The 25,587-nt window shown below is 33.7% G+C and overlaps 2 protein-coding genes across 2 annotated transcripts; one reads left to right on the top strand and one right to left on the bottom strand.

Moving 5' to 3' along the window:
• Positions 1-1,219: 1,219 nt before the first annotated feature.
• Positions 1,220-24,846, bottom strand: LOC110720104 (putative anthocyanidin reductase). The gene is made up of 6 exons (XM_021899104.1): positions 24,595-24,846; positions 13,336-13,503; positions 12,657-12,874; positions 3,047-3,206; positions 1,658-1,871; positions 1,220-1,545 (listed from the first exon to the last, which is right to left on the bottom strand). The coding sequence occupies exons 1-6, from the start codon at positions 24,758-24,760 to the stop codon at positions 1,398-1,400; spliced, it is 1,074 nt and encodes a 357-aa protein (XP_021754796.1). The 5' UTR covers positions 24,761-24,846; the 3' UTR covers positions 1,220-1,397.
• On the top strand, positions 5,769-7,589 carry LOC110720105. Its single transcript, XM_021899105.1, has 2 exons — positions 5,769-6,017; positions 6,738-7,589. The coding sequence occupies exons 1-2, from the start codon at positions 5,910-5,912 to the stop codon at positions 6,981-6,983; spliced, it is 354 nt and encodes a 117-aa protein (XP_021754797.1). The 5' UTR covers positions 5,769-5,909; the 3' UTR covers positions 6,984-7,589.
• Positions 24,847-25,587: the final 741 nt, after the last annotated feature.

Raw genomic sequence — 25,587 nt, 5'->3', positions numbered from 1 at the left:
TAAACACGAAAATACCTTATTATTCATATTGCATGTTAGAAGGACTTAAATATGGTTGGTGGAAAGGCTGCCTTTGATTCAGACAAGCTCAAGCCTCAATCTTGTCAGTTTTCTTAGTAATGAAACATCATAACTTTCACTCTTTCAGCTCTTTTACAACAGGTTTGTACTGCCGATTAATAATATCTTCCAATCTCGTGAATTCAGAGTTAGTTTAATGCATGTTAGATTGTTAGGCTGTTGTTAGCAAACAAGATATAAGACAAAGTGGACATAAATAAGGGCACACGACATTGCCAAATATAACAAGACAGTTGTCTAAAACCCTTTGACCCGGTCCGGTATTGGTTTAGGGAATAAAAAGCGTTGTTTTAATTCACCCTCTTTGTTCGGAATTAATTAGCTCCATTGATAATTCCATTTAAACATGTAATACGATAATTAAAAAAGGAAAAATTTACTGTAGGATGTTGTTGGCTTTCACAAACGTCTAGGTGCTAACAGTCTTAAACAAAATTTGACATGTAATATTGGAAGACTACTAACACAATAGTACAATCAACTAGTTTAGCTTGTCATATCCTTGACTATATATAGGCCATCTTATTTTGTATGTATGTAAATGAAAAAGTTAAAGATGTTATTATCCTAGCTTTAAAATGTATTGTTCTTTAGGAATAAAGACAGAAAGAAGGTTGATCGGTCCATACTTTCTTGATGAAGAGGATACTGAAGCTCTAAGAACCAACAACTAGTTAAGCTAACTATAGCACCTACCTATGAACTGACTATATTAACACCTTGGTTTTTAAGGATAAACAAGTAAAAATCATGTTGGTATCCTAATCTCTTTTTTAAGCTGTTGGGGTCTTGGGGATAGTGATGATAGTGGGTCCGGTTAAGCCGATTCACATGTCAACTCACTAGTTTGATGTTGTACACTTGTACTTAGCTATCTTAATACTAGTAGTAAGACATTTGACACTTAAATTTGAATTGATTGATATCAATTGCTCTGTTATTGGAGTGATAGTAAAAATTTATTTATTAAAGATAATGTTACTTTGAGACGTCTCATAATTATACTACTCATTTATTTAAGCTATTAAAGCATGGGTTTTCCTCTTACTCATTATTTTCCCTCCAAATCTATGCACCTGAGCTCATGGACATGAATATTGAACAAATCTAAATACAATTGTGAAATTTGTGTAGGCACTCTAAATTTAATAACCTTTATTAACATGGTCTTAGTATAAACAAACAATTGATTTTCCAAATACTAGCTAGTACAATATTTTCATAAAAAATATCAAATAAGATGCATTGTTTGATATATATTCCTAGTTCTTTTCCTCATAGATTGACAAAATTCATAGGAAACAAATAAATCATAACTATTCAAAGGAAGGTAGGTAATCACATTCCATAAATTGCTTGATAGTATGGTTGATAATAGTTACTAGGTCATGTTTATACTCAAATCCCAAATCCTTCAATTTCTTTGATGAAATAACAGATGGTACGATACCTTCATCATTCGACCTACATAATCGAAAACGACGTACCATAGAAAATCAGTGATCATGCAAAAAGACAACAATTAATGAAAGATGACATATAAAAGATGAAATAATATTAAGTATTACACTATTACCAGTTCATATTTGATGTACTAGGATATGATTGAGCAAGAAGTTCCAATAATTGTGACATATGACAATTTTGAGTGCAACACATGTAACGGCCTTCGGAGTTTGGATGTTCCATAAGAAATATGTGAGCATTGCATATGTCTTCAATGTGTACTAAGCCAATTGAGCCCATTCTCGCGTTCACGGCTTTTAAAATTGGGAATAGCTCAGGATCGCCTATGTAGTATTAAGAACAATCGACTAATTAAGTTGAATAAATAAATCGTTTTGACTTTACGGAGTTATAGAAAGGTTAGTTAAATTTATTAAAATAATAGGTAGTGGGGTACTAGTTGAGGAAAGAGAAGAAAGTAAGGCGTTTTGTGAAGACTATTAGTTATTAGAATGCATGCTATTAAAAATATAGAGAATTATAAAAAGGAAAAAGCTAACGAACGCCACGGTAATAAGCTACCTAAAAGTAGAAAGATTAAATTAAAATGAACATTAATTACACCGATCGACGCGTGATTTTGTCATGATTTCCCAAATTAATACCACTTTAGGTATTATTATTATTATTATTTTTTGAAAAAACCTTAGGTACTATTTTAAATGAACATTAATACCACGTTAGCAAGATCCTTATTAAAAATAGAGAAGTTAGAAACATTTCATTTATTTAAGCATGGCTGGAAAAAGAAAATGTTTTATTTATTTGAACACAAAGGGAGTATAAGTTTAGGAGTAAATGACAAAATCACGCACAATTATAAAACAGAGGAAATACTTTTGTCTAGCTTCTTACAATGACGAGAATCAAACCCATACCATCCCTGATCTCATATAGGATATACAGTACAATAGGGAAAGAAGCTTTAACTAGTTAAACTATCATTTTATTCATTTACTATCCCTTTATACATTTAAATGATTATTTAATAAAAGGATGTTTTGCATCATTATAATGTTGCCATGTTACTCTAGAAATTGATGGTCAAGCAATTTGACCCGAGTTGATGTGATGATGATTTCGACAATTCACTGTTTTCAACATTTTTTCCAACCAAATTAAACTATGCCTAAATCCTCCACTCCATACCATAAAAAAGTCAGATGTATTACTCAGTATATTCAAGGTCAAATTTGCTATTAATTTCTGTAAGACTTATACTTGGAATATGATTTAAGGTCGCATATTCATGACCATAACAAAATAAAATGACTTGCACGTTGATTTAGAGTATAACAAGAATTTAATATTAGTGTGTATATGACTATATGAGTATATGACATAACAAGACTAACCTACTGTGTTTTTTTTTTTTTTTCAAACTATGAACACACCTAACTTAAAAAACCATCGAATTAAATCTAGAATACAAATCCAGCTGAATAGAAGAGAATCGTACCTGTTATGGGTGATAAGAGGACTCGAACACTCGATGGAACGGTCGAGGTAAGGAAGGGGCCGGCTACGGTGGTAGTGATGACTGATACAAGGTCAAGTCCGTTCTCATTAGCAAACTTAAACGCTGCTTCCTCGGTGCTAAGCTTTGATAATACATAAACCTAAAAGTCGAACATAGATAATTATTCAAACATAAAAGTATAAAACTATTATTCTAAAATATGTGTTCACAACTTCACATGTATACTCGTCGAATTTTATGAACGGTTTGGGCCTTAGACATACTTCATAGTATTGTTTTATATATACGTCAAATTATTTAATACGGAGTGAAAGTAAGGGATAGCTTAAGTGATTAGAGCTTTTCTCCCGATTTTTGAAAATCTTGGAATCGATTCTCATTCCACCTTTGTACTCTCTAAACATGTAGTTAATACAAAGTTACGAATTAAAGAGCGTAACAGTCATATTAAAAAACCATAACGCGTAGAAAATTAAATCATTTTTATTAATCACAATAAGTCAATAAATATTAATAGTTTGATGGTATATGCCATTCTTAAGTTCAATAATGGTTCAAATTGATGACTCCACCTTGTTGTTTCGTTTATATTCCTACTTAGTTTTATATTGGATGATAGAAGTCAAAATGAATAGTCAATGTTTATTTAATATGCTAATATGTTTAGTTTATTTATCTTAGCTTATTTTATGATTCTGTCAAATTATATTCGAATATATCCTGCTAAGTATGCTAACCTATTCGTATATTCTGCTATAAGCATGTTTATGTTTTTATTATTCTTTAAGTAACTGATTTTATCTTTATGTTTCTAAGATAATATTTTCTGTCAAATGTATTTATTTATCTAGCTTATTATTTATCTTATTTGGTTGTTGAATTTTTTCTGAATATGATAAGATTTCTGTTTAAGATAAATATTGATGTTACTTGTGCTTGCTGGCCTGGTTTTTAGGAAGCTAAGTATGCTGTAACAAATTTCTAGCTGGAAGATAAACGTTGAATTTAAAAGCAGCCTTGGAGTTTGAATTTGAAAGCTTCGAAATTTCTGGAGTTTGTTGAAGACCCAGAGACTGCTGGCAACGTTTTAAAGTCAGCTTCAAAGCCTTATAAATAGCATGAAGATCAGCCGGTTTCATTATCCAAGTTTTTCAAGAAGTCTTGTGCTATTCTAAGAGCTTTAATTCTCTCATTGTTTACTACTTTTCATTACTTAAAAGTGAGGGAAAAATACGAGTGTTCACTTGTGCTAAACTTTGTAATACTTGAGTGATACACTTCGTAGTAAAATTATAATACTCGAAGTTGTTTGAGTGTGTTAGCTTTTATTTCTAGGATTTGAGTGTTTAAGGTGTAGTGGGAAGTACTACGGAGAGAAGATAGTGAGATCTTCTAGGTTGCTTTAGAACTCTAAGGGAAGAAATAAAAGTTGGTTAAAATCCTACGGGTTGGACAACCCTAGGCGGAGACGTAGGCCTTTGTGCTGAACTTCGTAACAATTCCTTGTGTTTATTTCTGTTTTTATTTTTGCCTTATTCTTGTTTTCGTTCTTTGTTTTAAACAGTTTTAACAAAATCCAAAACAAACGTTTATAACCTTCTGCTTACTAACTGTTTTACTTTAAATAGTGTTCAAAGTCTTGATTTGTAAAACATAGATCAGTTTATTCCGCCCTGTAACTGATCTCAAGGCCTTGACATTTTCTGTTTTGCGAAAAACGCCCATACTCTATTCAACCCCCCCTTCTAGAGTATTAATATGTTTATTCCATTACCATTGTGAACCTTTCATTTGGTATCAGAGCAGGTATTCACGTAAAGATCTAACAATCTGTGAAGATGAATTCCATTGGTGATGGAGGCTTCGCTCAAGGTCGATCCGCAAATCGCCCTCCTCTCTTTTGTGGCAAAAACTTTGCTCATTGGAGGTCATTGATGCAAATGTTCGTGATTGATCAAGACCTTGAACTCTGGGAGATTATCAAGAAGGGTCCTAAAGTTCCTATGAAGACCACTGAAAGTGGAGTAGCCGTTCCTAAGAATGATGATGAGTTCAACCAAACGGATCTTGAAAGTGTTGCAAAGAATTATCGTGCTATGAACTTGTTGTATTGTGGACTAGATGCTAATGAATTCAACCGTGTGTCTACATGCAAAAGTGCCAAGGAGATATGGGATAAGCTCGTAGTCACATATGAAGGAACAAGCCAAGTCAAGGAGACCAAAATCAGCATTTTCCTTCGACAATATGAACTTTTTAAAATGCTTTCAAATGAATCTATTAAAGAAATGTTTACTAGATTCACTCAAATTATTAACAATCTTGATTCTCTTGGCAGGTTTTTCTCAAATGAAGAAAAAGTGAGAAAGATCCTTCGATGTCTTCCAAAAGCAAAGTGGGGTCCTAAAGTTACAACAATTGAAGAAGCTTAAGATCTAAGAACCCTTCCTCTTGATGATCTATTGGGAAAATTAATTACCCATGAAATGTCCTTTGATGAAGAAGATGGAGAGCCTGCCTCATCCACAAAGGGGCTAGCTCTCAAAGCCAAGAAAGAAGAAGAGATAGAGGAAGATTCGGATGAAGATGATGATGAAGACCCCTTTGCTCTTCTCTCAAGGAGTCTTACCAAAATCCTCAAAATGAAGAAGAAGTTCTCAAAAGAAAGAAATCATGGAAAATCTGATCGATACAGCAATCGCCAAGAAAAGGCTAAGGGAAAGACATACAACAAACTCAATACCTAGAATGCTATGAATGTGGTGAAGAAGATCACCTTGTACGAGATTGTCCTCAAAGAAAGAAGTCTAAGCCCTACAAAAAGGAATTCAAGAAAAAGGCTATGGTGGCATCTTGGAGCGATTCTGACTCAAGTGATTCAGACGATGATGATCAAGCCAACCTATGTCTAATGGCAGAAAAAGACACTTCTAAAGAGGAACATCTTCAGGTAATTGTAAATAATCTCATGTCTAGTCCTTCAAATATTCTTTCTGAATTCTTGCATAATATGATTATCAATGAGGAAAGCTTGATTCAAGAGTCAAAAATTTTGAAAGAAAAACTCCGTACGCAAGTTGAAACTACTGAGAATTTAATCAAAGAAGTTTCTGTTTTAAAAGAAGCTTATACAGCTCTCGAAAACAAGGTCAAAGTGTCTGAAACTCATATCAAGGCCTTGAAAACCGAGAACAGTACTTTGAAACAAAAACTCACTTCTCTAAATTACTGTAATTATAGTCTTGAAAACGAGAAGAAAAGTCTTTTTTAAAAGTGTTCAAATCAGCAAAGTCTTTTAAATAAACTTTCAAATTCTGAAAATGATTTTAACAAAATTTTGGACAAAGCACGAGGATCCAGAGACAAAACTGGACTTGGTTTTAACAAATATCTTGACAAAAAGAAACCTACTGTTTTTGTTAAAGCCAAAGGAAGTTTAAATGGTCCTACCTGTTTTTATTGTTGCAAAAAAGGTCATACCAAGCTTACTTGTCCTTTCAAAAGGAAAGATCCTCATATTATCAAACATTCATTTCCTTATTTTACTCGAGACCAAATTAAGCAAATCTGGGTAGTTAAGGGAACTAGACCACCAAACATGGTCTATCCCGAATATGATTCCAAATTTGCAGTTTGGTCTAGAAAGGTTTGATAATTTGTTATTTTGCAGGAGAGCTTGAAAAAGAAAGATTATAGATGGATTTTAGATAGTGGATGTTCTCGGCACATGAGTGGAAATTCTTCTTTATTCTCTAAGGTTGAAACTAATCTATGTGGAACAATAACCCTTGGAGACAAAAAGAAGTGCAATATCGTTGGCATTGGCAAAATTGGAGGTGATGCATTTAACTCCATTGATGATGTCTATCTAGTTGATGGATTGAAGTACAATCTTTTAAGCATCTCTCAACTGTGAGACAAAGGCAACGAGGTAATATTTGATAGTGAAAAATGTGAAGTGCGTGACAAAGGTGGTAAGATCATTCTAACTGCTCCTAGAAATAATGATGTGTATTCGTTTCATTCTAATCTTGTTGAAAGTTCTAGTCTGAAGTGTCTCAAGGCCCTGACTGAAAATACAAGGCTTTGGAACAGAAGACTTGGACATATTAACATGCATACTATGAAAAAGCTGTCTATACAGAGTTTAGTGCGTGGCTTGCCTGAATTAAATTTCAAAGAAAAAGGGCTGTGCAAAGCATGTGCTCGAGGTAAACAGGTTAAAGGTTCTTTTAAGACCAAAAAGGTTATACGAGGAACCAGAAATAGATGATGAAAGTGATAAAGAAGCAGCAGAAGCTCCAGCAATGCGCCCTACCCAGAACATCCAAGAACCCATTTAAACCACAGAAGAATTAAATCAATCCTCTGTTTCTCCTCCTCAAAGCCCTGAAAGCTTATCTCAAGACCTTGAACCTGAACCTGAATCGAGCCAAAATTCATCTCATGGTCTTGAAACAGTACTCCAAGAACCTCCTGCTACCCCCTTACTAATGCGCAGAAAATTCAAACATGCCTCATCTCATCCTCTTGATACAATCATTTCTGACCCAAAATCTGGAATCCAAACCAGAGCAAACTTAAAGTCTCTTTGTGCCTTTCATGCCTTTGTTTCCCTTGTTGAACCAAAAAATGTCAAAGAAGCCTTACATGAACCGGATTGGATTATTGCTATGCAAAGTGAGCTAAATGAGTTCGAGAGAAACAAAGTCTGGAATTTGACTTCAAGGCCCAAAGGAAAATCAATAATTGGAACAAGATGGGTTTTCAGAAACAAGTTGGATGAAAATGGTAAAATTGCTCGAAATAAGGCAAGGTTAGTAGCTCAAGGCTACAATCAAGAAGAAGGTATTGATTATGAGGAAACTTTTGCACCAGTTGCATGTATGGAAGCAATCAGAATTTTACTTGCTTTTGCATCCTTTATCCGTATCAAACTATTTCAAATGGATGTAAAATGTGCCTTTTTAATTGGTTTTCTAAAAGAGGAAGTTTATGTAGAACAACCTCCTGGTTTTGAAAATGAATCTTTTCCTGACCATATTTACAAACTTGATAAAGCTTTATACGGTCTGAAACAAGCCCCAAGGGCTTGGTATGAACGTTTATCAAAATATCTTTTGGAAAACGGTTTTAAACGTGGTCAAGTTGACAAAACTCTGTTTGTTAAAATCAAAGCAAGTGACTTACTGATTGTGCAAATTTTTGTTGATGACATTTTGTTCGGTGCTACTAATGATTCCCTATGCAAGGAATTTTCTGATATAATGTGCAGGGAATTTGAAATGAGCTTAATGGGTGAACTCAATTTCTTTCTTGGATTGCAAATCAAACAAGATAAAGGAGGCATCTTTGTGAATCAAGGCAAATATACCAGAGAGCTCCTTAAGAAATATGATATGCTACAATCCAAAGAAGTAAAAACTCCTATGAGTTCATCACTATCTTTAGACAAAGATGAGAATGGTAAATCAGTAAATCAAAAGCAATATCGAGGTATAATTGGATCTCTTCTTTATTTAACAGCAAGTCGACCTGATATTATGTTTAGTGTTTGTATGTGTGCACGTTTTCAAGCTGATCCTAAGGAATCACACTTAAGTGTTGTTAAACGTATTTTAAGGTATCTAAATGGAACTAAGGACTTTGGTCTTTGGTATCCTAAAAATAGCAACTTTGAGCTTGTTGGGTATTCGGATGCTGATTTTGCAGGTTATAAAGTAGACAGGAAAAGTACTTTAGGTTGCTGCCAATTTCTTGGATCATCTCTCATAAGTTGGCACTCTAAATTCCGTAGCTTTATCAACTGCAGAAGCTGAATACATTGCAGTCGGTGCTTGTTGTTCACAAATATTGTGGATATCTCAACAGCTTAAAGATTTGGGCCTTAATTATACAGGAATACCTTTAAAGTGTGATAATACCAGTGCTATATCAATTGCTAAGAATCCTGTGCAGCACTCTCGAACCAAACATATTGATGTTCGACATCATTTCTTAAGAGATCATGTGGAGAAAGGTGACATTTCTATCTCTTTCATTCCTACAAATTTTCAAATTGCTGACATATTTACCAAGCCTTTGAGTGAAGAAAGATTTAATTTTATACGGCTTGAGTTGGGAATACTAAATAAGGATGCAACTTCGTAGGGGGAGCCAAGGTACGTTACTTAATTTATTTAATTGTATTTGTTTTTGTGTTAAGTGCAAATTACTTCAGAGCCCTGAACTATATTTCAAGGCCTTGAAGTAAAACTGCCAAAAAATAAATAAATAAATCTAGAACAGTACTTGGTGATTATTCTCGTGAATTCTCATTCAATGTACTTATTTATTATTTCTTTTGAAAACGTTTTCAAAACTCGTACATTCATTTAATCTATTTGATTTTTAAACAGTCGCACCTTTTCACCTTTATATCTTTTTAATCTGTTTTGAAAAATCTTTTACTATCCCGTACCTATAAATACTTGCCTGCATTCACTCCTTCTCTCTCATCCGCCAAAAAGATTCCACTCTTTCTCTCCTCTGCTACCTCTGTCTTCTCCTCTTCTACACTCTTCCATTATTCTTTTTTCCCTTTCTTCATGGCGCCCAAAAGAAAGCATGTCGCCATTAAACTTGCTCAGAAAAAGAAACAAGCCAAAGCTCAAAAGAAAGCTCCAAAGCAAGTTCCATACTCTGAACCTTCACAATCGGCATCTTCTCATTCATCAATTCGAGAAGAGGAAGCCCCATCGAAAGCCATTCCTGTCAAATTTCCTGAGAAATCTCAAGCTTCGGCTTCTCAAGAACACACTTTTGAAGTTCCATCCTCTCTCCCTCCTTCATGGTTCAAGAATTTCACAACCCTTGGTAAATGGAAGGATGGGTATCACTCTCGCAAGATTTGTTCTTGTGAACCAATTGCTATGGATCTTGTCAATTCCTCATCGCTTCGATGTTTCAAGCTATTTCGTGAGTCTTCTCTTGTTCATCTTGCTTCTCTGCCTAATTTTGCATACCCTCGTCTCACTCGTTTATTTTATCTTAATATGACTCTTGTTAATTCTTGTGAGGGGCCTTCAATTGAGTCAATTGTTAAAGGAATCAAAATTAGATTAACTAATCAGATTCTGGCAGAAATTTTGGGGGTTGCTCCTGTTGTGTATGATAAGTCCTTTCCCTCTCGTATTTCTTGTATTACTGCTGCTAGGACTCAATTTCTTTTGCCTAATACTCCTACCTCAAAGCAGCTCACTCACTCTTCTCTTGATCTTGAACCTAAGATCATTTTCCAATTTCTGACTCGAACTATTATGCCCAGATCTAATTCAAGGGAATTATTGACTGATTAATGCCTTGAAATTCTGTATTTGCTGTTCAATGGCTATCCTCTTGATCTGCCCTCCATTATTCTCACATATATGTCTCACATCTACAACTCTACTCGTCTTGCTACCCTTCCCTATGCAAACCTTTTGCCAAAGATCTTCGAATTTTTTGATGTTCCAGTTGACATAGAGGAAGTAGATCGTCTTACTACTTCTAGTGTGGGCCTGGAACTCTTCAACAAAATCGGAATTTTTAGGGTTGGAAGGGATACATGGAAGTTCATCTCAGACCTCTCTGATGAAGACCTTGCTGCCATTCCCTCTGCCTATAAACCCAAAGCTGATATTCCTGTTCCTGCTTCAAAACTTCAAGCTCTGGAATTTGGCATGGAGGATCTTCGCCAGTCCATGTACTCCCTGTTTGCAGATGATGAGAGGAAGCTTGATGAAATCAGTGCTCAGTTGGCTGGTTGAGCAGGGGAGTTGCAGGACTCAAGGCTTATTTCTGATTTTCAAGGCCTTGATGTTTTTTAAAAAGTTATTTTGCTTCTTTTGGTCTGTAATAACTTTGAACTTATGTTTTTTAGTTGTTTTTCAACCTTTGTTCCAGACATTTTCTCCCTTGATTGGATGTCAAAAAGGGGGAGAACATCTGTGTTTGTGTGTGTTAGTTTTTGGAAAGTTTTTGGTATATATATGATTAATGTTTTTGAATGATGGTTATTATTTATGCTCCTTATGTTATCTTACTCTAACCATACTTGTTCTCTTTATTATTTGTCACAGGTTTTGACTTCCATCAAGGGGGAGATTGATGACTCCACCTTGTTGTTTCACTTGTTGTTTCGTTTATATTCCTACTTAGTTTTATATTGGATGATGGAAGTCAAAATGAATAGTCAATGTTTATTTAATATGCTAATATGTTTAGTTTATTTATCTTAGCTTATTTTATGATTCTGTCAAATTATATTTGAATATATCCTGCTAAGTATGCTAACCTATTCGTATATTCTGCTATAAGCATGTTTATGTTTTTATTATTCTTTAAGTAACTGATTTTATCTTTATGTTTCTAAGCTAATATTTTCTGTCAAATGTATTTATTTATCTAGCTTATTATTTATCTTATTTGGTTGTTGAATTATTCTGAATACGATAAGATTTCTGTTTAAGATAAATATTGTTGTTACTTGTGCTTGCTGACCTGGTTTTTAGGAAGCTAAGTATGCTGTAACAAATTTCTAGCTGGAAGATAAACGCTGAATTTAAAAGCAGCCTTGAAGTTTGAATTTGAAAGCTTCGAAATTTCTGGAGTTTGTTGAAGACCCAGAGACTGTTGGCAACGTTTTAAAGTCAGCTTCAAAGCCTTATAAATAGCATGAAGATTAGCCGGTTTCATTATCCAAGTTTTTCAAGAAGTCTTGTGCTATTCTAAGAGCTTTAATTCTCTCATTGTTTACTACTTTTCATTACTTAAAAGTGAGGGAAAAATACGAGTGTTCACTTGTGCTAAACTTTGTAATACTTGAGTGATACACTTCGTAGTAAAATTATAATACTCGAAGTTGTTTGAGTGTGTTAGCTTTTATTTATAGGATTTGAGTGTTTAAGGTGTAGTGGGAAGTACTACGGAGAGAAGATAGTGAGATCTTCTAGGTTGCTTTAGAACTCTAAGGGAAGAAATAAAAGTTGGTTAAAATCCTACAGGTTGGACAACCCTAGGCGGAGACGTAGGCCTTTGTGCTGAACTTCGTAACAATTCCTTGTGTTTATTTCTGTTTTTATTTTTGCCTTATTCTTGCTTTCGTTCTTTGTTTTAAACAGTTTTAACAAAATCCAAAACAAACGTTTATAACCTTCTGCTTACTAACTGTTTTACTTTAAATAGTTTTCAAAGTCTTGATTTGTAAAACAAAGATCAGTTTATTCCGCCCTGTAACTGATCTCAAGGCCTTGACATTTTCTGTTTTGCGAAAAACGCCCATACTCTATTCAACCCCCCCCCCCTTTTAGAGTATTAATATGTTTATTCCATTACCATTGTGATCCTTTCACAAGTAATAACTCAATCATAAATTTGCATTAAATTTGGTAATTAGTATAGATTTGACATGTCATTATTCCTCATGTGACGCCAAATATATTAAGAGAAGAATGAATACATGACGATACAATGTTATCCCTTCAATTTTACTATGTGGCGCCAAATATATAAGGAGTATTATATTATATTATTATAGATAAGAGAATAGGGATGAATTAATTAAACGTACCCATCCGCTAGCTCTTGTATTCCAAACATGATCAATAGAAACTTGACAAGATTCATCAACTACAGATATCCAATTTCCTTCGTCGTCCTTAGCTGTTATGGTGCTAATGGATGATGTTAAGACCACCCTTTTCACTGATTTTGATCTTTTGCATGCCTTCAGAAGGTTTAAGGTTCCTTTGATTGCTGGGTCTATGATGTTTGATTGTACATAACTTTCTTTGTGGTACAAACACAGAACAAATTAGTACCAATAAAGTAGAACAAACAAGTCATGACATATGTGATGATGTACATGTACCTAAGAGTACATACTCTTTTCGTCCTTAAATAATTTGATTGAACATTTTTTTTATGTAGGAAATAAATTAAGATACCATAGTTATTGTTCACTAATTACTTGTGTATATTCTACAAATATAATGCATGCTAACATTTTTGAGATACTAAATTACTTTAAGAACTTTCATTGTAATGTTAAACTCAGATCACTAAATTTTAAATGTGACATACTACCTCAGTTAATTATGATGTGCTACTTCGGAGTATTATTTGTGAGATATAAAATATTTCAAAATTGCACATAATATTTAACGGAGATATTACGACCTAATACTACATAGTAAAATTGAAGGGAGTATGAAATGCAGTAAGGGTTTAATTTGTTTATAAGGTCTTACCAATATTTGCTTGATCTTTAATATTGAATTCCATAGAAGCTGCTACATGGAACACCCCATCGCAATTTTCCAAAGCTTCATCGAAACTTCCTTCATCTTGTAAATCGGCCTTAATGAGCTTCAACCGGTCTTCATTTTCCCATTTGGTTTTTAGATATGAAGCCTTTTCTAACATGATATGAAGAGTTCAAATAATAATTCATCATGATTCAAGAAATGCTCATAATTTTTGAAAAACAGATTTAGTTCCTTAGTTGAGACATACACTTCTTATAGTACAATTTACAATAACAAAAAAGGATCGGATTTTCATCACAAATGAGTAATTAACAGTTCGCTACATAATTTTCATAATCCAATAAAAATTTTACGAGATTATTTGCATGCTAGTTGTATCTTGTTTAATTTGTATAAAGCCTAAAAAAGATGAGTCACTTTCGTATAAATCTGGTGTACAATAATTTACAGTATATCGGGGATCACTTTTATCAAATTTAGGTTCACTTTTACAATTTTTGGGTAACTTTTATTAATAAACCATAAACATTTCGTAACTTTTTTTTTTTTAAATGTCTGTCAGGTAACTTTTATTCATATTACGATAACATTTTTGCTCACTTTATTGTACGTTCAATTTTTTTTTTAAAAGTTTGTCATAAGGGATTACATGAAAAGGAGTCTAACCTCTAGACTTGAAGGGTTGGGTTCATGGTAAAAGGCCAGGCTTTTTGTTTTTGTTTTTAGACAATGGTTGTGTTTGGTTAATAGTTTATTTGAGCAAAATTAGCTTATTTGACCAATATTAGCTTATTGACTATTAAATAAGTTAATTCAAGATGTTTAGTGGGTAGCTTATTTGAAGAATTTATTCCACTAAATAAGCTCTTTCTAAAAAAGCTCCTTTTAAGAGCTTTTTCAATTAGCTTATTCATTAATTATTGTGAAATGACACTTATACCCTCATTTAGTTTAAAATCCTACCTAAACTACCTACCCCACAATTAACTTATTGGTTATTTCATATACTCAATCACTTTTAAGCTATCAACTTTTTACCAAACACTTTTATGTAATCGGCTAATAAAATAAGTTAGTCAAATAAGTTAATACAATCAGCTAGTCAAAATCAGCTAACATAATCAGTTTCAGCTTTAAGCTATTCACCAAACACGGCCTATATTAGATTGGGTCTGTTTGGTAATTAGTTGGTAGCTGATTGATATAGCTGATTTTATTAGCTGGTTTGACTAGCTGATTATGATTAGCTGATTGTGTAAAAATGCTTGGTAAATAGTTCTTTTGTTAGTTGTTTTAGTGTAATTAAGAGAGAAAAAGCTAATTGTACAATAAGCTAATTTTAAAAAGCTCTTATAATGAGCTTTTTCCAAAAGAGCTTTTTGAGCCCAAAAAGCTCTTTTAATAAGCTATTTACCAAACACCCAAATTAGCTTTTATAATCGGTCAAACATTAAATTGGACAAAATAAGCCAAAAAGCTCTTTAAAAAGCTCTTTACCAAACACACCCTAAATCCCGTGCAATACATAGTTGTTAAATAATTATAATGATAATACATTTTATAAAAAGAAATTGAAATAGAATATAATATTATGAATGGACTCATATTAAAAATTATGAAATATTTTATGAAAGAAAATAATTAAATATGTAATAGTTATATTGGGCAATTTGACATTTAAAGAAGTTTATTTTAGATTTTGCACAAAGTCAAAATCATAAATTGAAAACAAACCTTATTTTAATGAAAAAATAAGTTGGAAAACTTTTTATATTTTATTGCCAAGTGTCCCTCTAAATTTCGCCTTTGGATTAGTGTAATAATGTGTTTATGTATAATAACTTATCAAAGGTTTACAAGAATGCATATCTGAGGCTTTACTGATTGGGCCATGTATATTATGATATAGATATCTGTATTGGGCTACATATGGAATGGCCATTTGAGCCAGATTTTGGAGATTAAATTTGGGTTGGATTTAAATTAAACCAATCATATTATATTCCATCTATCTTTTAAAGATTGTCTCATCTGCATATTTCACTTTGTTATATGGATATGTAGATTTGTTCTTATGATAAGTAAATTATATAAAGAGAAATTGTGAAAGATTGTGTATTTGTGTTAATTAGAAAAGGAAATGCATAATCTTTCTTCAAAAAAAAAAAAAAAAAAAAGTACAATCGAGACAGAGTGTTGTTTTAAGAAAAATGGAGTGTGGTGAACAAACTACTCGGCAGCATTGAGTGTTTGATGGGCCTTTGATGTTGAGTAAGTAGGAAAGTTTCGCAAACTATTGTGGCGTGGCTTAACCTCCTTGAATTTCTTGCTTGTTCTTCCTTGTTTTTTTAGTGCTTGTTTGGTTGAACATATGAAATTACACGAAGTATTGTATTGGAGGATATATTTTGGATATATTTTGGGAAATTATTAGGATATATTTAGTTTCCATATTTTATGCTTAGTATATATTTTATGCCTAGCATAATATCTTTTTGATATCTTTGACTATTTCCTAATTCTATCGGGTTTGAGAACGATGTATTATTTATTGGCCATGGCCATCATGATTGTAATTCAAGTGATTGAGTTTATTCAATTTATCAAATTCTCTCTATATTTTAGCATGGTATCAAGAGCAGGTTATTTTTTTTTTTCCAAACTCATAATATGGCCGAGGATGATGAATCATCTCCTATGTCATCCCCTCTCACACGTGTGGTTTCTGGAGTCCGGGGGGGGGGGGGGGAATATTCAGTACATGGTGTTTCAAATGCAATTACGGGATTGCTTGGTAATGTTAATGTTCTCGATAATCGTTTGAATGGAAAATTTGATGCTACCTCTTGGATTATTGACACAGGGGCAACTCATCATGTAACCGGAGACAAATCTTGGTTGTTTGATACGCAGTGTCTAGAGTGTCCTGTTGGTCTTCCCAATGGTGACACCGTATTGGCTTCTTTAATTGGTTCTGTTCGTTTGTCGGACAAGTTTATTCTAACCGGGGTTCTTTATGTTCCTAATTTGAGTTGCAATTTGCTTTCTGTGTCACAAATTATCGATGAGCTTAATTGTACTGTCCAATTTAACCCTTATATGTGTGTTGTACAGGATCAAACGAAGGAGCTGATTGGAACGGGAGTTAGGAGAGACGGATTATTCTATTTTAGCAATTCAGATTCGGTGAATCACGTTGATGTGGGTGAAGCAAGGACGACCTTGGAGTTTTGGCATCGTCGAATGGGTCATCCCTCAGAAAAAGTGGTTAAGTTACTTCCTCATGTTAGTGGCAATAAACATAATCTTTCTAAAGGGTGTGAGGTATGTATGCGTGCTAAACATCCTAGAGATAAATTTCCTTTGAGTGATAGTAGAGCTTCTAGGGTTTTTGAGAAAATACATTGTGATTTGTGGGGTCCGTATCGACATGTTTCTTCGTGTGGAGCTCGTTATTTTTTAACTATTGTTGATGATTATTCCCGAGTTGTTTGGATTTACCTGTTGGTTGATAAAACTGAGGTCTTTCGAATGTTTTTAGCATTTGTTGCTATGGTTGATAGACAAATTTCTTAAACCATTAAGGTTATGCAAAGTGACAATGGCACTGAATTTAATTGTTTGCATGATTATTTTAGTGCTATTGGAATTATTTTTCAAACCTCTTGTGTGGGGACTCCACAACAGAATGGGAGAGTTGAGAGAAAACACAAACACATTCTTGAATTGGGAGAGCTTTAAGTTTTCAAGCCAATTTGCCTATTTATTTTTGGGAGGAATGTGTTCTTGCCGCTGCTCACCTAATTAATCGTACACCCACTCCCTTGTTACAAAATAAAACTCCATTTGAAATTTTGTTCAACAAACCTCCCTTATTTGATGCCCTTCGTACTTTTGGATGTTTGTGCTTTGCTCATAATCAGAAAACAAATGGGGACAAATTTGCAAGTCGAAGTAGGAAATGTATTTTTGTGGGATATCCCTTTGGGAAGAAAGGATGGAGATTGTATGACCTTGAGTCAAAAGTTTTTTTGTGTCACGTGATCTGAAATTTGTTGAGGAAGTGTTTCCTTTTTGTAGTCCAGAAGTTGTGAATATAGAGTCCACGAATTTTGATCAAAATAATGATGTTCATACGGATTTCATGGAGTATGAGGTGTTTGATGATAATGAAGTAGTTATGGGCGACGAGAGCATTTTACAGATCAATGAACAAGCTGTCACGAGTGTCGAAAATATTGTCCAACACACGCAGCAGCCCGAGACAGACCATGCCGCAGCCTACCCGCGACAGCAGGGGGCATCCCGCAGGCAGGCTGCGGAGTCTGCTGCCCAACAGCCTGTCTCCCCGCAGGAAGATGTCGCGGGCGTGGGCTGTGAAGCCACGGGCGCGGGAGGTGAGGCCGTGGGCGCGGGGTCGGCTTCCCAGCAGCAGCCCGTTAGTTCTGCCTTCCCCCATGGATTTCCATCGGGCGATGGGTCGAGTGATCACCGATCTAGTGTAGAACCCTTAGGTAGGGGGTTCCGTGAAAAAAATCCCAATGTTCGTCATCGTGACTATGTGACTCACTCAGTTTTTGCTAAAAATCCGTCTCCGTCCACTCCGTCTCCAATCCCTCCTTCAGGTACGCCTTACCCTCAAGCACACTATATAAATTGTGACATGTTTTCTGTGAATTATCGCAAATTTCTTGCAGCCGTTGTTTTGGGAAAGGATCCAAAATCCTTTAAAGAAGCAATGAAATCCGAAGGTTGGCGACGTTCTATGAAAGAAGAAATAAGGGCATTGGAAGATAATGGAACTTGGACATTGGAGCATCTTCCTCCCGGCAAGAAAGCACTAGGTTGTCAATGGGTGTATAAGACGAAATTTTTGTCTAATGGTGATATTGAACGTCTCAAGTCACGTTTGGTTGTTTTTGGTAATCATCAAAGAGAAGGTATTGATTATGGTGAGACCTTTGCTCCGGTTGCAAAAATGACTATTGTTCGCGCTTTTCTTGCTATAGCAGTTTCAAAAAACTGGGAGATTCAACAGATGGATGTTCATAATGCTTTCTTACGTGGTGATCTTGAAGAAGAGGTGTACATGAAATTACCTCCAGGTTTTGAGAGCTCGGATTTGAGTTTGGTGTGTCGTTTGAGAAAGTCTTTGAATGGGTTGAAACAAGCTCCGAGATGTTGGTTTGCAAAGCTCACTACAGCTTTGAAAGGGTAAGGTTTTATTCAATCTTATTCTAATTATTCTCTTTTCACATACACTAAAGGCAATGTTCAGATTAATGTCTTAGTTTATGTTGATGATCTTATTATTTCTGGGAATGATTCCGCTGCATTAACTGTGTTCAAAGCTTATCTTGGTGACTGTTTCAAGATGAAGGACCTTGGTCCTTGAAATATTTTTTGGGCATTGAAGTTGCTCGTAGTAAATCAGGTTTGTTTTTGTGTCAACGAAAGTACACCTTGGATATTGTTTCTGAAGCAGGGCTATTGGGTGCAAAACCAAGTGGTTTTCCGATTGAGCAGAATCACAAGCTTAGTCTTGCTAGTGGTGAGTTACTTGCGGATCATATCCCGAGTCTTATCGTAGACTAGTAGGGCGGTTGATTTATCTCTCGGTGACTAAACCAGATTTGGCATATTCGGTTCATATTCTTTCTCAGTTTATGCACGAACCTCGGATTGAGCATTGGGAAGCAGCTCTCAGGGTGGTTCGTTATTTAAAGGGTACTCCAGGACAGGGTATTTTGTTAAGTGCAGATAGTGACCTGACTTTGCAGGGTTGGTGTGATTCAGATTGGGCGGCGTGTCCTCTTATCCGTCGTTTGTTGACTGGTTGGCTAGTTTTTCTTGGTAAATCTCCTATTTCGTGGAAAACCAAGAAGCAACCCACGGTATCTTTCTCTTCTTCTGAGGCTGAGTATCGGTGCATGGCTTCAACCACACATGAGTTGAAATGGTTGAAGGCATTGCTTTTGAGTTTGGGTGTCCAACACCCTAAGGCGATCAAGTTGTTTTGTGATAATCAATCTGCTTTACATATAGCTCGAAATCCAGTTTTTCATGAAAGTACAAAACACATTGAGATTGATTGTCACATTGTTCGTGATGCTATTACAGAGGGCTTAATTGCTCCTTCCTATGTCTCCACTAAGGAGCAACTTGCAGATATTTTCACTAAGGCACTTGGGAAGTCTCAGTTTGATCATCTTCTTTCCAAGTTGGGCATTTACAATCCCCATGCTCCAACTTGAGGGGGGTATTGGAGGATATATTTTGGAGGATATATTTTGGATATATTTTGGGAAATTATTAGGATATATTTAGTTTTCATATTTTATGCTTAGTATATATTTTATGCCTAGCATAATATCTTTTTGATATCTTTGACTATTTCCTAATTCTATCGGGTTTGGGAACGATGTATTATTTATTGGCCAGGGCCATCATGATTGTAATTCAAATGATTGAGTTTATTCAATTTATCAAATTCTCTCTATATTTTAGCATATTGTCTAAGAATTCGTTTCTCTTGTGATATTATATACCTAGAATTACAGTTTGGTTGATTATATAAAGTTATGTGTTCTATTGTGTGAGAATGAATTAGAATTTAAAATGATATAATCTAAATTCTCCCACTTCATAGAAAATTGACTTTTTTTATTTTATTTTATTATTTTTAATTTTTTTTTTAAATGTCAACCAAGCAAGAACTTTGGGAAGAATTAAGTAGGTATGTAATTAGGAATCTTCTAGAGTAAAAAAAAAAAAAAAAAACAAAAATTATGTAGTTAGGAAGCAAAATGGAATATGGTAAGCATAATCTAATAAGGTTTAGGCGGCATATAAACATAGGCATTATAATAATATATGGCGGTGATATTAATTATAATAATCACAACAAATTTAGGAGGGTCATGAATCATGAAGGAGGTGCCTCCGAGCTTCAAAGGAATGTTGGATTATGTCATATGATGATCTGAATTCATATTAAGTAGGATTTACAAATTTGAAATTTCAAACTTAGCCTTTTCCAATAACACATACTAACCTATGACCAATGAGTAATCTCTAATTGACTTAGTAATTCCTGACTGATTGAATAACCCTGATCGAGTAACCTCTGACCGACTTAATAACTCTGACCGAGTGAGTAATCCCTGACCGAACAACACCTGACCAAGTGAGTAATCTCTAGCCGACTTAGTAACCCATAACCGAGTGAGTAATCTTTATAGCATTAATAAAGTAACTCCATAATGGTTGACCACACAATGTGGCCAACCACATGTAAAAATTTGCAATTAAATTAACCAATTTTGAGTTAAATATGGATTCACTATAAGATAAACCCCAATGCCCAATTTGTTCCAAATTATTCCATCCATTCTTGATTACTTGCAATAGCTTAATGACTGACTTCTCAATGCATACATAAGTTAACACAAATATAACACATAACACATAATAAAAGTTATAAAAATATTATTAGTAAAAGTTATAAAAATATAACACATAATATTATACATTAACATTTAATACTAATCTAACTGCATACACACAGAGTAACATTTGATTTTAATTAATATCAAAGTAAAAAAGTCATGCATAGTTGTAATAAAAACAGTATAAAAGTTAAATTGTTGTAGGTATTAAAGAATGGAGGGAGTAAACAATAAAAATGAAAATCGGATATTTGATCAACTGATCAAGTTGGATTAAAATTGGTAAGAATGAAAATTATGTAATCGAAATTTTGGATATTTTAGCTAAACCGGCCAATTCAAGGATGAACACAGATACAATTAGTGACGTGGATTATTCCTTGTTGATTATTTATGCGTCAAATTTCATATACTCCGTAAATAAATTAACTAATTGTAATTAATAAAGGAAATAAAAAGACAGCTCAATTTTTGATATGTTATTATTTTAGTGTTTGGATTAGTATTAAACATGTAATATTAGCAATTCATCAAGCAGATAAGCTAAAGTTGCTTAAGAAGATACGGGAAATTGACCAATGTCTATCAAATTAATACGCTACAATTACCATATTTGGATGACTAATACACAATTAATTATATAATTATGCTATAAGATGGTATGTTAAAATGGACAAAAGATTATAGCTTATCTGGCTATCTTTAATAACTTCCACCTGTAAATGTAAGTATTTAAAAATACTTTGAAATTTTTGACATTGATGGTTATATACTTGTACATAATTACATACAAGGTCAACTACTTTTCTTTTTTTTTTTTTTTTTTTTTTTTTTTTTTTTTTTTTTTTTGAGGAAAAAGGTCAACTACTTAATGTGTAAATATAAATCATCATTACTAATAAATAATAAAAAAGCATAGGTTACAATGTTTTATATATAACCCAAGAAAGGACAAACTTAAGATAGATATCAAATACAATCATTAGCATCCAAACAAACTTTATACTCTTACAAGTTACATTCCAAAAGTGTTAATTTTTGAGTTATGGAGCAAATGCTAAACCAAAATAGCCTACTAATAAGTTCCAATATGTATCCATCTCCAATTACTTGCACTAATGCTTATCCACCCCATTTTAATGACACAATGGCTACAAATTATGTGCAATACCTCACATCTACTCCATACTATTACTTCATTCCTCATATTTCTCATTCTATGGGATACCATAATCCTAGTCCACATTATGTACACGATATTGGTTCCCAATTAGGGTTTCCAAGAGTGAGTACGACTCCAGATATCGGAGTACCTTATTATGCACCTCAAATTGTGAATAATTCTCGTAGTTGTTCAAACATGCAAGAATTATTGGAAGGGGGTAACGATCATGCTGATCAAATTGAAAAGTCGGATGGAAATAAGGAAGGTGATTATGATTGGATGGTAAATGAAAAATTATTGGTTAATCCACGAATTGTTAACATGTTGGAGCCATTTAGGCATCTCTATAGTGAAAATGAGGAATCATTGAAGAATATTTTCCCGTCACTTTATTCTAAACTCTCCGAGTTTTTCAAAAAGGTGAATTCGTTGATTATGGAGAGTATTACAACGGAGAAAGAAAAGTCATCAGGACGAACCTTAAAGAGAAGTCTAAGCCTTGGCTCACCAAATTGTAAGAATGAAAGGTTCAAAGTTCGGCCAATCGATTCAGAAGATGTTAATATACTTATTCCACCAGAAAGCATGAAGGATGGGGACAAGGGTTCTAGCAAATAAGCTCCTCCGACCATAATTCCCTAAGAAATTGCTCGATTTAATTAAAATTGCATTGCAAAAATGTAATTCCTAAAATGAAAAATCTTCAATTCATAGGTTGTTTGGATCACATTAACATTGCTTTTATTTTATTTTTAGCTATTTGTATCAATTTAAACTCTTATTCTTTATGTTTGTGTATGTGTATATATGTAGCAAAAATCTTCATACAATGTTGTAAGATGAAAATCGTAGTCCCTTTTACATATAAATAATGTGTCATATTATTTCAATGTTAATATATACGTAGTGTTTTATTTCAATTGTTGTTTTTGATTTATTTATTAATTGTTGGACGGACTACTTTAATTTGTTATACTGTACTTTCATATATACAGAACGATCCGTTTCAAAGAGCTTTTGAGATTAATTGAAGTACTTTTCTAATAGAAACATAAACATTTCAATATTTTGATGTGTTTATTTTTGCAAGTTCTTGCATACCCTTAGTATTATTTGGAAAAAAAGTATTCCCTAATATGAATTGAAATAATATGTATTCGACAAAAATCAGAAGCTTATTATGTTTGTTTGTTTTAGAAAGGGTATGATCCAGATTAGGGATGGCAACGGGTCGGACTCGGAGCGGATTATGCTAAATCCGACTCCGACCCGACAGGAAGTCGGAGGTTAAATTCGACATCCGACTCCGACTCCGACATCCGACTCCGACTCCGACTTCAATATCCGACCTCCGACTCCGACTCCGATCCGACCCGACTCCGAGTTTTTTTCATTATTCAATATACTTTGAGATGTTGGGCTATTTGGGCCTTTACAACCCACACCCAATGCCACCATGACCCACACAAAAATCCACTATCTATTGGAGTCGGAGTTGGATAATCCGTTAAAGTCGGACATTTGTCGGAGTCGGATTTTTTTCTCGGATTTTTATAGGATCCGACTCCGACCCTCCTCCGACTCGGAGTCGGATTATTTTAACGGAGTCGAACTTGGATTACTTTTTTCTCGGACTCGGAGCGGATATTTTACCTCGGATCGGGGCGGAGTAGGGTCGGATCCGGACTAGATTGCCATCCCTAATCTAGATACCTTAAAATTACACATGTGCATATCTAAGGTACATTTAAGTGTATTATTTATAAGCCGAAGTCCCATAAAAGGTTTGCAACAAGTGTATCTTAGGATTTGATTGAGGGATATGTTTGAATATTCGTGTTTAATTGTACTTTGTAAATAAAATGTTTTAGGGTGTTTTTGGAGTAACTTATGGCTTTTGAGTACATGGAATTAAATTAAAAACAAATGGTTCGAGAATTTTCCCAATGCATCTTGAAAGATATGAGAAGATTTGGCGTTTTACATGCTTTTATCAGATTTGATTTCCAAAAAAATTAAAAACTGTCTACCTCTACTATATTGAGTAATCTAGCTAGTCATTAAAGAACAGAGTAGATTGTAGATAATTCTAAATTATACCTCAAATATTAGTACACAAAATTCTAATTGTGCATAACTTGGTTGGATAAATTACTAATTGTGCATAACTTACCCTACATATACTCGAGTTAGTCTTCAGTCTTCACTCTTTATACAAACTCACAACATATAAGAGTCATCATTTTCCCTACAATCTTTGGGAGCTCATAACAAATAAATTTGTAGATAAAGCAAATTACCTCCATATTTTCTTTATTTCAAGGAAATAGTACAAATCAATTTTGACGAAATTATCAACAATTGTAAAAACTATGTATCATTTAATTTGTATTGATTAATTAAGGAGTATAAAGTATGTTCAATCAATATCAAGTTAAGCCTTAAGAGATCGAACAAATCCTACATATGTAAGAATGTATCCTAAATATACAACTTTAATAATTCAATCTACATAGTAATTTATTTCTTCTTTATAATTATAAACTTTGTCCACAAATTTAAAAATTTCTTTAGAAATTTTGACGAATGATATTTGAAAATAAAAACGAACAAAAGGAATTTACTTACCTAGATCCCTAACGGTGGCACAAACCTTACAACCCTTTAGAAGTAGAGCCTTGACGAGCCACGATCCAATATAGCCAGTTGCACCTGTAACACAATAAGTTTTTGCTTCATCTACTATTGATGTAGTCTTGAATTTCCTTGATGTATTTCCTCCATTATCCTCCATTAACACAGTTATTATTGAGCACTAAGTTTATGATATGATTTTTTAAGCATAGTATGCTACATTTGGTATGATTCAACTATATATTATTATAACATAATAAAGAAAGAAAATATGCATAAGCCACTATATAACTCGTGATATACTGACTTTATCATAGTTGATTCACTATTTCACTTTGTACTTAAAATATTTCAGTGTAAATTGGTTGCTTTATAAAAAAGTACAAAGAAGTACCTTAAACAGTGTGTTTAGCATAGTGCTTAGTTGTATCTTTGTATGTTTGTGCACAAAGAGAGTAAAAAAAATAGAAAACAAATGGTAAAATAAACAGTACTCGTACTAATTTAAGCATGCCTTGATTTAAGTGTAAGAAAAGACGCATCTATCTGCGTTGTTTTTGTTTGATACTCATCATCAATTGTCAAAATAGATCTACACGGTTATAGAACAATCTTGAAGGTCACGTACAGATTCCTTGTTAATGTGTATTTTTTCGTTTTTTAAATGCATCACTGTATTTGAAAATTTAATTTAGATGTATTACTTATTCATTTTTTTTTATTAATAAATTCTCTTTTATATTACATGTGTCCACTTTTATGAATAACATTAAGGGTCTATTCTCTTCAGATTATTTTCAGTTCAGTTCATCTCCAATAAGTTCAGTTCAGTCCAGTTCTTAGGGCATGTTCTCATACGATTATTTTCAGTTCAGTTCAATTCAGCTGAGTTTAGTCAATGAGGACATACCCTTAATTTCCTTCTCTCATAAAATATCCAGTTCAGTTCAGCTCCAATAAGAAGTTAAGTTCACTTCAGATCAATGT

This window comes from Chenopodium quinoa, unplaced genomic scaffold (genome assembly GCF_001683475.1).
Source record: "Chenopodium quinoa cultivar QQ74 unplaced genomic scaffold, ASM168347v1, whole genome shotgun sequence".
Lineage (NCBI taxonomy): Eukaryota > Viridiplantae > Streptophyta > Magnoliopsida > Caryophyllales > Amaranthaceae > Chenopodium > Chenopodium quinoa.
The sequence above is the reverse complement of the archived record's forward strand: the minus strand, read 5'-3'. Positions and strand labels throughout refer to the sequence as shown.